The sequence below is a fragment of the Xenopus laevis genome, chromosome 2L (assembly GCF_017654675.1).
Source record: "Xenopus laevis strain J_2021 chromosome 2L, Xenopus_laevis_v10.1, whole genome shotgun sequence".
Classification (NCBI taxonomy): domain Eukaryota; kingdom Metazoa; phylum Chordata; class Amphibia; order Anura; family Pipidae; genus Xenopus; species Xenopus laevis.
The window spans coordinates 148,796,319-148,809,877 of NC_054373.1; the positions used below are offsets into that span (position 1 = coordinate 148,796,319).

The window sequence follows — 13,559 nt, forward strand, 5'->3', positions numbered from 1 at the left end:
GTAGTCACAGAATGACACTTCCCAGAATTAGACAACTTTTTATCTACAAAAAAACCCTAGATCCTTCTCATTTAAGGAGACTCCCAACACACTGCTATTTAGTGTATAACTTGCATTTATATTATTTTTGCCAAAGTGCATAACCTTGTATTTATCAACATTGAACCTCATTTTCCAGTTTGCTGCCCAGTTTCCCAACTTAGACAAATCCGGCAACATCCTGCATGGTACCTATAGTTCTGCACAATTTAGTATCATCTGAAAAAATAGAAACAGTACTTTCAATGCCCTCCTCCAGGTCATTAATAAACAAGTTGAAAAGCAAGGGACCTAGTACAGAGCCCTGCGGTACTCCACTAACAACACTGGTCCGCAAAACCGCAAACTACCACATTCACTTGGAACAGCATGGACCTAAATGGAGAACGATTGTTATGCCTGATTTTAACCACTTAAATGTGAGTGTAACCAATTGGTTTTTCTATTGTTATAGAATAAAAATATTTTTTGCACTTTTAACTTCTCCTAGCAAGAGAAAATACCCTACAACTCCATTCTGCAATTCTTGATGTGCACATGTTATTTTAAATGTTTGTAATTAACCATTCAACACCCATACGTGGTGATTTTTAAAGGGTAACTGCACAAAAGGTATCTTTGGGAATTTATGAGGTTGTTGAACTATAACACTTTAAGCTCTTTAAGCAAAAGATAATCAATAATTTGTCACGTTGATTTTTTTTTTTTGTATATTTGACACATTGGGCCAGATTCAATTAAGTTATCTCATGGTTTTTTACGTGAAACCTCATGATTCAATTCAAGGAGAAAAAAACTTTACTCTTAATTCAGTTCCAGTTTTTCCCATATACTTCAATAGAGTTTTCACGTGATAAACCGTGAATTGAATTGAATCTCAAATTGAATCTCATCCATGACTTTTCATGTGATAAATATTTTTCTCACTGAATTGAATCTGGCCCTTTGTTGGATTATTTCTTTAAAGGAGAAGGAAAGTCTTCTTTCACTTGGGGGTGCCAAATGTTAGGCACCCCCAAGTGATTGTATTTACTTACCTGAAACCACGGGCCGGTGCTCCTATCAGCAGAAAACTGCCCCGGCACTGGCACATGGAGTTTGGCGCACAGGAAATGTAAAAAACGATTTTATGTCTTGCGCATCACCAGTGTTTCTAAACCAATGTGGGTGTGGTTGGGCAGCATGCCGCCCCCTAAAATCCTGCTGCCCTAGGCCTGGCCTTGTTGGCCTTTCCACAAATCCAGGCCTGAGCATACCTGACAGATACACTGCAAGCTAAAGCAAATCCTTAAACTGCCCATGGAAGTAAATTTGCCCTTCTTGCCAGTACACAGAAGACACACCGCTTTTATTTTTCTAAACACTGCTTAAATATCTTGTCTTTAGTACCTCTACCCAAATACAAGTTGCTATGGTTACACTGCATGGAGTAGTGCAATCAAATATTGTGTTGCTTCACACTATGAAATTAAATACATAGGTTTTACACCGTGTTAATATCTAAAAGCTTTCCTTTGCAGCAATCCTATTTTTATGCCGCAATATGGCATGGTTGGCACTGACATTGAGAGCTTCAATGGGCTTCTGCTGTGCTTTGTTCGTGTTTTACGCACTTTTGGAACGTAAACCATATCTGTTACGAATTGTCTCATGGAAGAATAGTGAACACCTGCCAGGGAATGGTATCTCCCATTTTCATTTTCCAGGTAACTTTACAACAATATACAGTATACATAGGATTTTTTTAATTTTATTATATATATACATATACATATACATATACATATATAGCGATATACTTCTATTAAATGTTGTTAATAGTGATGGGTGAATCTGTTCCAATAATTCGCCCATTTACTAGTTGTTTATTGAAAAAAGTTGCTTTATTTGTACAACTTTGCATGCAGATTTCATGGTTTCATTGTTGCCACACGGGAAAAAACACAACTCAAACGTGGAAAAATTCGGATTTTCCATGCGACGATACAAATTTTTCTTGTTTGATGCCTGAAAACCATGAAAGTTCTCGGTGGAAAACCAGAGCCAATCCCCAAAAACTCCTAACATTTCATATGGGTTACAAAATCCACACATGGTTAAGGGGACATCTGCCATTGACTTTTACATGAATTTGGCAGGTTTTAGATGCTGTATTTTTGGATTCAGACTTGGAACAGCTTTGGGGCATAATAAATCGCAAAAAAGAATTTGTGTCCAACTAACAAAGAATTTCCCATTCTGAACACATTCTTTATCCAATGGCAAATAGGCTACATGCATATAAATTTAACCCACTAAATCCTCCCTACTTCCAACATTGACTCCAGGAAATGACTGACAGTTACTGCTTTCAGTAGCAGAATGCCAAGATGTTGCTATTATTTGCACACTAAAAATGAACACAGTCACATACAGTAGTGCAGCAATCAGTACTGACTACTAAATGATATGTACTTAGGAAATGTCATTTAGAAGGTCAACTGTTGTGTGTCAGAATTCTTAAAGGAGAAGGAAAGCTACTGTAGCAGTTTATTGCCAATAGATTAGCCACAATAATGCAAGCTATAAAACTATATTTATTCTACAGAATGCTATACCCTACCTGAGTAAACGGCTCTAGAAGCTCTCTGTTTGTTTAGGATAGCAGCTGCCATATTAGTTTGTGACATCGGTTCCTGCATGAGTCTCTCCCTGCTCACTCATAGCTCTGGGCTCAGATTACAGCAGGGAGGGGAGGAGTGAGACAGGAGCAAACTGAGCATGCTCATGCCGTGCCCTGGAGGCTTAAGCTATAAACAGGAAGTCTGATACAGAAGCCCATGTGTACACTATAGAAGGAAAATGAGGTGTTTCTTTTGAGGACTCAGAGCAGCATTACTTTAAGGGTATACTTGTGTATTTATATATAGACCTTTCTGATAAAGCTTACTTAATTTTAGCCTTTCCTTCTCCTTTAAAACTTGTTTAATTTATAGTAATAAATTCAAATACAAAACCGCTTTTAATTCACTGGAGCCCTACTAAAGTGAAAAGTCATTGTGAAAGTACTATAATGTTTTCTAACACATTTTAAAATGTGCAGTATTCTGACAACATAAATATTTTTATGATAAATAAACTATAATGAGCCTTATGTTGGAGAGAATAATGTTTTCCCATTGCTTCCCAATCTTTCCTTGTTTTACACCACAGAAGGCAGTAGTGTGAGTGAGGAACTCTTCAAAAAGGTCAGAGTGCTTTGTTGGATCATGACTGCACCATCAAACCTAAAGACTAAAACTATTCATGTGAAGAATTCATGGGCCCGTCACTGCAATGTAGCGCTATTCATGAGCTCCACCACCGATAAAGACTTTCCCACAATTGGTCTGAAAACTGGGGAAGGCAGAGACAAACTTTACTTGAAAACAATACGTGCCTTCAATTATGTCCACCAGCATTACTTAAATGAGATGGACTGGTTCCTCAAGGCAGATGACGATACATTTGTAATAGTGGAAAATTTACGATGGATGCTTTCGAATTATACCCCTGACCAGCCTATTTACTTTGGGAGGCGCTTCAAATCCTATTTCAAGCAGGGCTACATGAGTGGAGGAGCTGGTTATGTTCTTAGCAGGGAAGCCCTTATACGCTTTGTTGAGGGTTTCCGTTTTGGTATCTGCACGCACACAAACCCAACAGAAGATGTGGCAATGGGTAACTGCATGCAGCTAATGAGGGTGATAGCTGGGGACTCCAGAGACACTGAGAAAAGAGAGACCTTCCACCCATTCCCTCCAGAAAATCAGCTTACTGTGAAATATAGTGAGAATAAGGAATACTGGTACTGGACCTACTGTTTCTACCCCGTTGTGGAGGTTAGTGTTTAAAATAAAAATACATGTTCTGTATATACAAACTGTTACATTTTAATAATGAAGCTCAATGATGCTCCTCACAATCCTCAAGAATGTATGAATCTGAAAATGGGTGCAGAAAAAATAGTATCACAGCAATTCATCCTTTATAATGATATCACATTGCACTGTCCCCAGCTGCTACTTACTACTACATGAGGAATAATCAAGAATAAGGACAGCACCAACATTTTCTCTTTAAAATAATAAATAAAAAAAAATTGTTTTGGGCTTCTTATTTTTAATAAAAAATTTACAGTGCTCCCCATATTGGTCCTCTGAAAATGGGTGCAACAATCAGAATGTCCAATGTGAAGTTGAAAACAAAGCATTAACCCATAGCAAGTAGCAAGTAGTCAGAGATTTTCTTTTAATGCAGTACCAGAGCAGTAGCAAGAGTAGAAATATAATGTTAGGTTGTCTGTCAGTTTTGTATATAGAAAGCTCAGCAAATAAAGAGCAAAACACAATATGAGACAGAAGGCCTGATTTATAATTGCAACTGCAAGTCCAAAGCAGTAAAAAAATGCAAAATGGAATGCACATTGATACCAATTACAAAGGTTCTTGCGTTCATAATTGCTTCTAACAAACAGGGTCGGATTGGTGTGTCCGTAGCCCACCTGGAGCACAACTGTCAGATTCGTCCATGAGAACTAGAAAGTCCTTTCCTCCCGGGGCCCAACCTCGCATTGCTCAAAGCATCACCCCTGTGTAAACGACGATGGGGCAGAGGAGAGGGGACGGTCTGGGCCGGCAGAGCCCATGAAGACTGGGGACCACCAGGATTTTCCTGGTATCCCGCTGGCCCAGTCCGTTACTGCTAGCAAATTACTGCAGAGCAAATTAGCCTGTCCAGCCTGTTTTGAATATGTGCACATACAGTAGTGCCACTGTAATACCCACTTACTGTAGTAATTCCAAAGGCTGTAACTTGCCAAACAGACACTAACTGCTGCATTATGGACAAGCCACATTGGTCACAACTCAGTTGCTGGTTTGTGTCCAAAATTGCAATTTGCACCTTTCCTCATTTGTAAACGAGGCTGACAGATCCTTAGCATCACTTGAAATAGCCTCAGTATAGGCTGGATTTTCAGTCTGGTGCAAGGAGCAAAGTGCAGCTAATGTGGGTGCTAGTGATTCTTGTGTGCATTAAGGGGCACATTCTTGTCCTCTTGCTCTTGAACATTATTTCTGCGTGAAATTCTTTGTTTATCACATGCTATTTGGAAAAGTCACTTGTATAGCAACAAATATTGTTTCTTTTGGATTTTATGATCAACATTGTGCTTTTTGCTTTTCAGGGCCCCCGGTGCTGCTCAGATCTGGCTATATCCTTTCATTACATTATTCCTGAAGACATGTACACTTTGGAATATTTTGCGTACCATCTCCGACCATATGGATACCAGTATCGTTACCAGCCGCCGTTACCAAAGAATGCAGACAGCTTTCCTGTTAACATTCAAAATGAAACTGTGAAACCTAATAGAACCATATCTGATTCTGACAACAAACCTTAAACTTTTGAGACTTCATAGGAATTATCTAGTAGAATTATATCATAAGCAACTGTACTTTTTGAGTTTTCTTGAAAATGTTTCCCCACTCATCCAAGCAGCATTTTCAGTGGGAAGGGAATTCCGTAGCATTTAAACCCAACCACAATGGCTCCATTGAACTTATTCGGCTGGTGTTACCTATATCATATAATAGATTCCAGTGCATTTAGAGGCATATTTATAATGGTGAGTAAATAGGGTTGCTACCTGTCCATTTTGCAACATGGAATCTGTACTTTATTGCCCCACCCATAAACATCCTCACCCCACCCATTTTTCCCCATTAACATCATCCTCGTATTTTACAACTGGGGGTACATTATTTTTAAATAAGTCATGTGACACAAATTAAAGGCCAGGAACAACCTGGATAAGAATGTTACTTGAAAAAGTAGCACAATTAAGGCTTTGATTGTTTTTTTGTTTTTTATTTTTGCAATAGAAGACTCTTTTTTCAAGCAAATATGTATTGTCATAGGTCAGTGCTCCAGTAGAATTTTTGAATAAAAAAATACTTTATATAAACACATTCAAACCAGCCTTTATATATATTTTCTAGTTTTTTATTTCTAGTTCCAAATGACATAAAGACATTGGATTAAATTTCAAAGAATGAGCTAAACTGGGAGAGAAAGTTACACTCAGGAACATAAAGATGATTTACGAAGACTCCTGAGTGCAGGGCAGGATGCAAAACATAAAAAATGGGTGTAAACTGCTGCCAAATGCAGATAGGGCTGTATTCATGGAGGACATGCGGGTAATGCTACCCGGGCAAATCCTTGGACTCCCCGCTTGTGTGTCAGACATGTAAGTTAGGGTGTGCCAACATACATAAAAGTTCTAGGAAGCCTTGTTTTTCCTACTTAGGCTCCTACTGACCCCTTCCTACTTAATTACGACCCTCTCTCTCAGCTGAGCCCTCACAAAGGATGAGGAAGGGGTCAGAGGAGTCTGAACTGTACTCTTGACGCACACCATATTTTTTTGGGATTGAGTCCAGGACCTGGGGAACTACCCCACACTATTAACACTCCTGGAGTTACAGGATCTGCTATCCACTATACATCTTTATGGGGTACTTTCCCTTGACTTCACTAAGGGTCCCTCTTAGGTCACATAACTTCTTACTGAGGCCTTATGCTGTAGTTCAGTGCTGTCCAACTTCTGTAGTAACGAGGGCCACATTTTTGGCGGCCTACATTGTGGAGGGCCAATAATGGAAGCCAGTGTTGACCACTCCCTGTTTTTAAACCACACAAACTTTAAACCACACCCATGTTACAACAAGACCATATCCACATTAATGGTGGTAGCACACCAAAAAACCAAATGGTTGGTGCTCACTGCAGGGATATCACTTATCACTAATATGTAAAAAAAGTTGTCATATTAAGACATGCCCTTAAATCCATATATCTCCTCATCCCCTGTGGATAATACAGTACCCTCAGCACATGGTTAAACATCTTAGGGGCCCCTAACAATAATTTATTTTCAAATGCTAACAAACCCCCTGAACAAATACCAGGCTAATGTTCCATGGGCAGAGCAGGGTACACACAGGCAGAATATGGCACACACAGGCAAAGCAGGGCACACACAGGCAGAGCATGGCACACCAGGCAGAGCAGGGTACATGCAGGCAGAATATGGCACATAAAGGGAGCTTATGGATAGCAGAACAGAGCAGGAGACAGGGAAACCCATCAGGACCACTCTAATATTTACTACATATAGTGACACAGTGCTGGTGCCCTATTAGCAGTTTGTATAAACAGGTGAACAATGTGGACAGTTTCAGTCTGGGCCTCAGGTGTGAACAGTACAGGGCTTTAGGGTGTGAACAACAGAGGTTTCACAATGGTGAACAATGCAGGGGGGGTCAGAGGTGTGAAAATACAGGGGATTAGTTTGAATTTGAGGTTTAAACAATTCAGGGTCCAGTTAATCTCTGTAGTGATGCCATTTAAATTTTACACATGGTAAACATACACAGCAGGCACAAGGGGGCCACACAAGGGGGGGTCGCAGGCTGTCAGTTGGACAGCCCTGCTCTAGGCCAACCTTTTGTACCTGTGAGTCACATTCAAATGTAAAAAGAGTTGGGGAGCAACTAAGCATGAGAAAAGTGATGTGATGTGATTGGTTATTTGTTAGCACCTATTTGGACTGGCAGCCTACAGAAGGTTTGACAGTTCACCTGTTTTATAGGCAACCAAAACTTGCCTCCAAGCCTGGAATTTGAAAAGAAGCACATGCTTTGAGGCCACTGAGAACAACAACTGAGAACAGCACTCAAGGGGTTCGTGAGCAACTTTGGGCGACTCTGGAAAACAATGCGTTCCGAGTGCCATCCTGCCAGCGATTTACATTCTAGCCATCGGGAAGGCAGTTCGGGGAGATTATTCACCTGAAGAAGAAGCAATTTGTCGCTGGGTGACTAATCTCATAAAATAGCAGCGTGCGTCTCTGTTATTAGTGTTGTGGTTTATGTCTTGTCGGAAGCCATTTTGCAAAATTTTTCCCCTGGAGGAGATCAAGTCTCAGCCAAATCTGTAGAGAAAGCTGATCCTGTTCCAATTCCTGTCAAAAGCGGTTCCAAAACCGCAGTTCCTGAGGCATTTTCCACTGTTAAAGATGAGAAAGGTCCTGGTGATGCCACGGCAGAGGTTCCAGTGCCAAATCCCGTTCCTTCCCTGAAGGAGGAAGAGTCCACTATTTTAAAGAGAAAGAGCTCTTTGACACTATCAAAGTTCACAGACTAGATGGCATACGCACTGAATTTTATGTGAGGTTTTGGGATATTTTAATGGTTGTATTTTTATGATAAAAAGCTGCCAGCTTCCTGGAAGAAAGTGGTAGTTTCTCTGCTCTTTTTTATATACAAAGTATTTGGTTTTATGTCTCGAAAATTGTCAACTATTGACAACTATTTGTCCTTTTCTATCATTCACTCTGCAATTTTATTATTTCCAGGAAACAGAGATTGTGTGTTTTATCTCTTTAAAACATTTAGTTTTAGTACTTCCTGGTTTTATGAGATTTCAAGAGCCACAATAAGTGACTCTAACCTGCAAAATAAGCAAAAATTAAGCAATTCTTTTAACCCTCTGAAAGAGTGATCCCTAATTTAAACTTTAATGACAAAGAATCTGGATGTGTATGGGCCAGGGTATGTCACAAAGAGAAAAAATCATAACAATTGTGAGTTCCTCCAAAAATCAGTCAAGGGAGTAAAAAAGTACAAAATATTTATTAAGACATAGTGAACAGCGGCCTTTTGGGGCACTTACTCATACTCTAATGGGCATACCCCATGTACACCTCTTAGGTGGCATGACCAATTTAAATACCTATTTACATTCAGGTTTATAATTAAACAAAAAGTTATAATTGAGATTGAGATATCCGTCTTTTCTTCCTTTTTCTTTTAGTTATCATTCTAAGAGTAAAGCAACCTATATCAATGGGCCATTAATTTAGCTCATTGGTATTATTTAGATTTCTTATTCATAAGATAGTATCCCATATTTACTATATAACACATTATTATTATCTTTATATATCTGCACTTTATGTGAAAAGGTGTTTATGTGAAAACTGATTTAAAGCAGATCATTTGAACACTCAAAATATGATGCATTTTAGTTTAGAGGATATTCTAATACATGATGACATAGCCCTGGCCCTTAGCATAATGCATTTATATTTTTAATTAACAAAAAGAGATAAACAAAGCATGAACATTTGATGGTGGCAAAGTAAATGGTCACCAATTTTAAAATAATGTTATGTATAATGTGAATGTTTATTCCATGTATTTTAAACAAGATATTTGTTTTACTGTGGCCTGTCTCCTGACTTTGTTCCATTGCTGCCTGTCCTGATCTCAGCCTGTTTCCTGATTTGAACTATTGCTGCCTGTCTTGACCTTGGCCTGGCTGACTACTCTTCTGGACTATTTCTTGACACTCCTGCCTATTTACACACCTCCTCCCAGTTCACACTCCAGGGATTGGCAATGTGAAATCTGACGGTGCTGCTCTGTCATCTGACTCATCCTCCAACTTGACAGTATGTAAAAATTAGAAAAAGACAACAACAATCGCACAGTAACATACTTCTATTGAGCTCAAATGAGGTAGAGCACATCAATTCAACTGCATATGAACTTTGCTAGATGCATAGATACACACAGTGGATGCCATCCAGGAGTAGGGATCCTGGGTTCCTTTTCATTTTGGGAAATAGCAATCCCACTTAATCTTAATTCTAAATTGGGAAACTGAGCTACTATTTCTCACTAATCTTGTCTGCTTTACACCCCTGGGTTGTAATATGACAGATTAAATAACTATTCCTCCTGGTATCCTGGCTCTATCAAGAAAGTGAGACCTAGTCCAGCCTCTGGGCTCCAGTACTCCTACCTGCTTCAAGCAGAACACCAAAAGCCAGGCACAAGGTGATCCCACCCTTGTTTATTATCTAAGGAGAGTGGCATCTAATAATATAACAGCACTAAGGAGAAACACCTCCCTTCTTCGTGGCAAGGGTCCCTCCTATATTAACATTTTGGAAAACTCCTCTTTAGCCTGACTCTAACACTGACTTAACAGGACATAAGTGTGTAAGGCTAAAATTGTAGTAAATTGAGCGGCACTGTTGCTCTAACTATTAGCTTTACTCCTATAAATTGCTCCAGGTGAGACCTATTTTTCTCAGGGGGTGAGTCCTCTCAGTGTTAAGGGAGGGTGTAATAAACGGTAAGCAGTAGAATTATCAAAGAATAGGCACCAATGGTTCTTGAAACAATAACCAGAACTGATTTATTAGAACAAATCCACGAAGGAGAATATAGCAATGATACAGAGCACAGTCATTGAGTAGTTAGTACATTCTCGCAGTAAAGACTATTCACAGACAATTCTTCCAACAAAGCTCTAGACATGGGTATCATACAGTCCCCTCAGAGATTATCTTCTTCTTCGGGGGACACCTTTTAAGTGGAACCCAGGTGGGAATCTATATAATCCCTATATCCTGTCACTGGTTTCCTGACTAGGTCACAATGCCCTTGGGAATCTAATCCCTTCTAATACTCCTTGGTGAAGCCAAGAGCTGCTCATATAGGCAGCCCTAAACCTGGCTATTTCTCCTGCACTAAGGATATGCTCCACAGTTGACTTTCTTCCACTTAGGAGAATCTCTGGCAAAAGCCTCTGGCAAAAAAAAACCCTGGCGCCGCATGGCTTTCCCTTTTAAAGCTTTTAGTGGGTCCTTCTGATGGGAGCAGTGAGTTGGGGCTATGTGAGCAGTGAGTGTGACATGGAGTTGACAAAGAAATGTATAAAGGAAATAGCACATACCCTAGCCCAATGTAAAGAGATTCCCTAATAGCTGCCTTTCTAACCTAATACTGACTAACGTGCCCTCATTGTGCTCCTCTACTGCCCTCCAACGAAAGCTTTAAGCAAATGGCTTCTCCACTGTTCCAGGTCTCAGTTGCTATTTCTCACCAATGTTGGCTATAGCTTTACCATTATTATAGGAAACTGTTTTCAGTCACGGTGCTGCAAATCTATGGCATGTGACTCTCTTGCTTTATTTGACCATAATAAAGCAAACACTGCAACTCAACTGTTCATTTTTTGCAGGAAATCTCACAGTATGCTACAAGGAACTGATTTCAGTCCATGACATGAACGGTGAATGCATAGGATGAGTCGCAGTGCTCGGGTCGAAATCACATTATTCACTAGATAAGGTAGGGTCACTTATTATATGTTTCTTTATCTTTATACATATTGATAGCTTGATGGTGGCTTTCTGGTTCAGATAATCATCTTCTTCGTTTTATGTTATCTATTTCTGTTAATAATAAAAATAGATCAACATAAAATAAAAATAAAAATAAAAAAATATAGAAAAAAGACCCTTAGAGGACACTTGATACAGTTGCAGTGGGGACAGATATTGGGTAAGGCAGAGAGACAATTTGCCCTGGGCTACCTCCATTAGAAGACTTCCGTGTGTAACTTAGGGTTGCCCAGAGAGCAGGCACTTGCACCTGAGAATCAAAGGGGCTCCTTGCTTTAAACTATTTAATAAGGGGTTCATCTCCAGTTGAGGCCAATGAGAACTGGGAAATATGGGACATTAGGCTTATTTGACATAAAGAATATTTAGTACAAATATTCTAACTTTAGATCTTCAGGAATTTGTATTAAATGTTCTATCAAATAACGATGACGTCATACATGATTTGTAAAATTATTCAAAGATCAAGATATACTTTAATGAGTTAGCATTATATTTGAAAAAAAACTCCTTACAAGTTCCTGAGGATATTAAGCCTTCATATATGCCAGCATAGCCTCAATACAAAACAAAGCCATCTTATATTAAAGGGGTTGTTCACCTTAAAATGAACTGTTAGTGTAATGAAGAGAGTAGGGATGCACCGAATCCAGGATTCGGTTCGGGATTCGGCCTTTTTCAGCAGGATTCGGCCAAATCCTTCTGGCTGGCCGAACCGAATCCGAATCCTAATTTGCATATGCAAATTAGGGACGGGGAAGGAAATTGCGTGACTTTTTGTCAGAAAACAAGGAAGTAAAAAATGTTTTCCTCTTCCCACCCCTAATTTGCATATGCAAATTAGGGTTCGTATTCAGTTCAGTATTCAGCCGAATCTTTCGCAAAGGATTCGGGCGAATCCAAAATAGTGGATTCGGTGCATCTGTAGAAGAGAGTGATATTCTGAAATTATGTGCTGTTGGTTTTCTTTTTTTATTATTATGTGTGTTTTTTAGTTATTTATCTTTTTATTCAGCAGCTCTCTCTCTTTGTTTTCATCTGTAATACATAATACATTTTTTGTCACAAGTTTCATAATTACAGAAAAACTAAGAACGGTGGGAACCTTGGGACCAGGTGTGGGACCCACAATCCCCATAAAGGGCATATTGATGAGGGACACTCTGGATGTCATAATTGCACTGTTCTCACTTCTCAAGTCCAACCAAATCATAATACTTTGAGTGTGTGCCAGCATGGTTTTATGCGTAATAGATCTTGCCAGACTAACTTAATTTCTTTTTATGAGAAGGAAAGCAGGGACCTCGATTCTGGGATGGCAGTGAATGTGATTTACTTAGACTTTGCTAAAGCATTTGATAGAGTGCCACACAAAAGGTTACTGGTTAAATTAAGGAATGTGGCCTGGAACATAGTATTTGTACCTGGATAGAGAACTGGCTAAAAGATAGACTACAAAGAGTGGTGGTAAATGGAACATTTTCTAATTGGACCAGTGTTGTTAGTGGAGTACCGCAGGGCTCTGTACTAGGTCCCTTGCTTTTCAACTTGTTTATTAATGACCTGGAGGTGGGCATTGAAAGTACTGTTTACATTTTTGCAGATGATACTAAATTGTACAGAACTATAGGTTCCATGCAGGATGCTACCACTTTGCAGAGTGATTTGTCTATGTTGGGAAACTGGGCAGCAAACTGGAAAATGAGGTTCAATGTTGATAAATACAAGGTTATGTACTTTGGCAAAAATAATATAAATGCAAGTTATACACTAAATGGCAGTGTGTTGGGAGTTTCCTTAAATGAGAAGGATCTAGGGGTCTTTGTAGATAACACGTTGTCTAATTCTGGGCAGTGTCATTCTGTAGCTACTAAAGCAAATAAAGTTCTGTCTTGCATAAAAAAGGGCATTAACTCAAGGGATGAAAACATAATTATGCCTCTTTATAGGTCCCTGGTGAGGCCTCATCTGGAGTATGCAGTTCAGTTTTGGACTCCAGTCCTTAAGAGGGATATAAATGAGCTGGAGAGAGTGCAGAGACTAAGTGCAACTAAATTGGTTAGAGGGATGGAAGACTTAAATTATGAGGGGAGACTGTCAAGGTTGGGGTTGTTTTCTCTGGAAAAAGGTGCTTGCGAGGGGACATGATTACACTTTACAAGTACATTAGAGGACATTATAGACAAATAGCAGGGGACCTATTTACCCATAAAGTGGATCACCGTACCAGAGGCCA

General features: G+C 39.4%; 1 protein-coding gene across 2 annotated transcripts; it reads left to right on the plus strand.

The window, feature by feature from the left end:
* Positions 1 to 309: 309 nt before the first annotated feature.
* Positions 310 to 6,033, plus strand: LOC108708597 (glycoprotein-N-acetylgalactosamine 3-beta-galactosyltransferase 1-like). 2 transcript variants are annotated; one of them, XM_041582547.1, is made up of 4 exons: positions 310 to 458; positions 1,560 to 1,745; positions 3,232 to 3,899; positions 5,246 to 6,033. In XM_041582547.1, exons 2-4 carry the CDS (start codon positions 1,583 to 1,585, stop codon positions 5,462 to 5,464), a joined length of 1,050 nt encoding a protein of 349 aa, XP_041438481.1. In that variant the 5' UTR covers positions 310 to 458; positions 1,560 to 1,582; the 3' UTR covers positions 5,465 to 6,033. The 2 variants fall into 2 exon arrangements, with proteins under 2 accessions (XP_041438481.1, XP_018102967.1); XM_018247478.2 differs by lacking the exon at positions 310 to 458 and having other exon boundaries at positions 1,120 to 1,745.
* Positions 6,034 to 13,559: the final 7,526 nt, after the last annotated feature.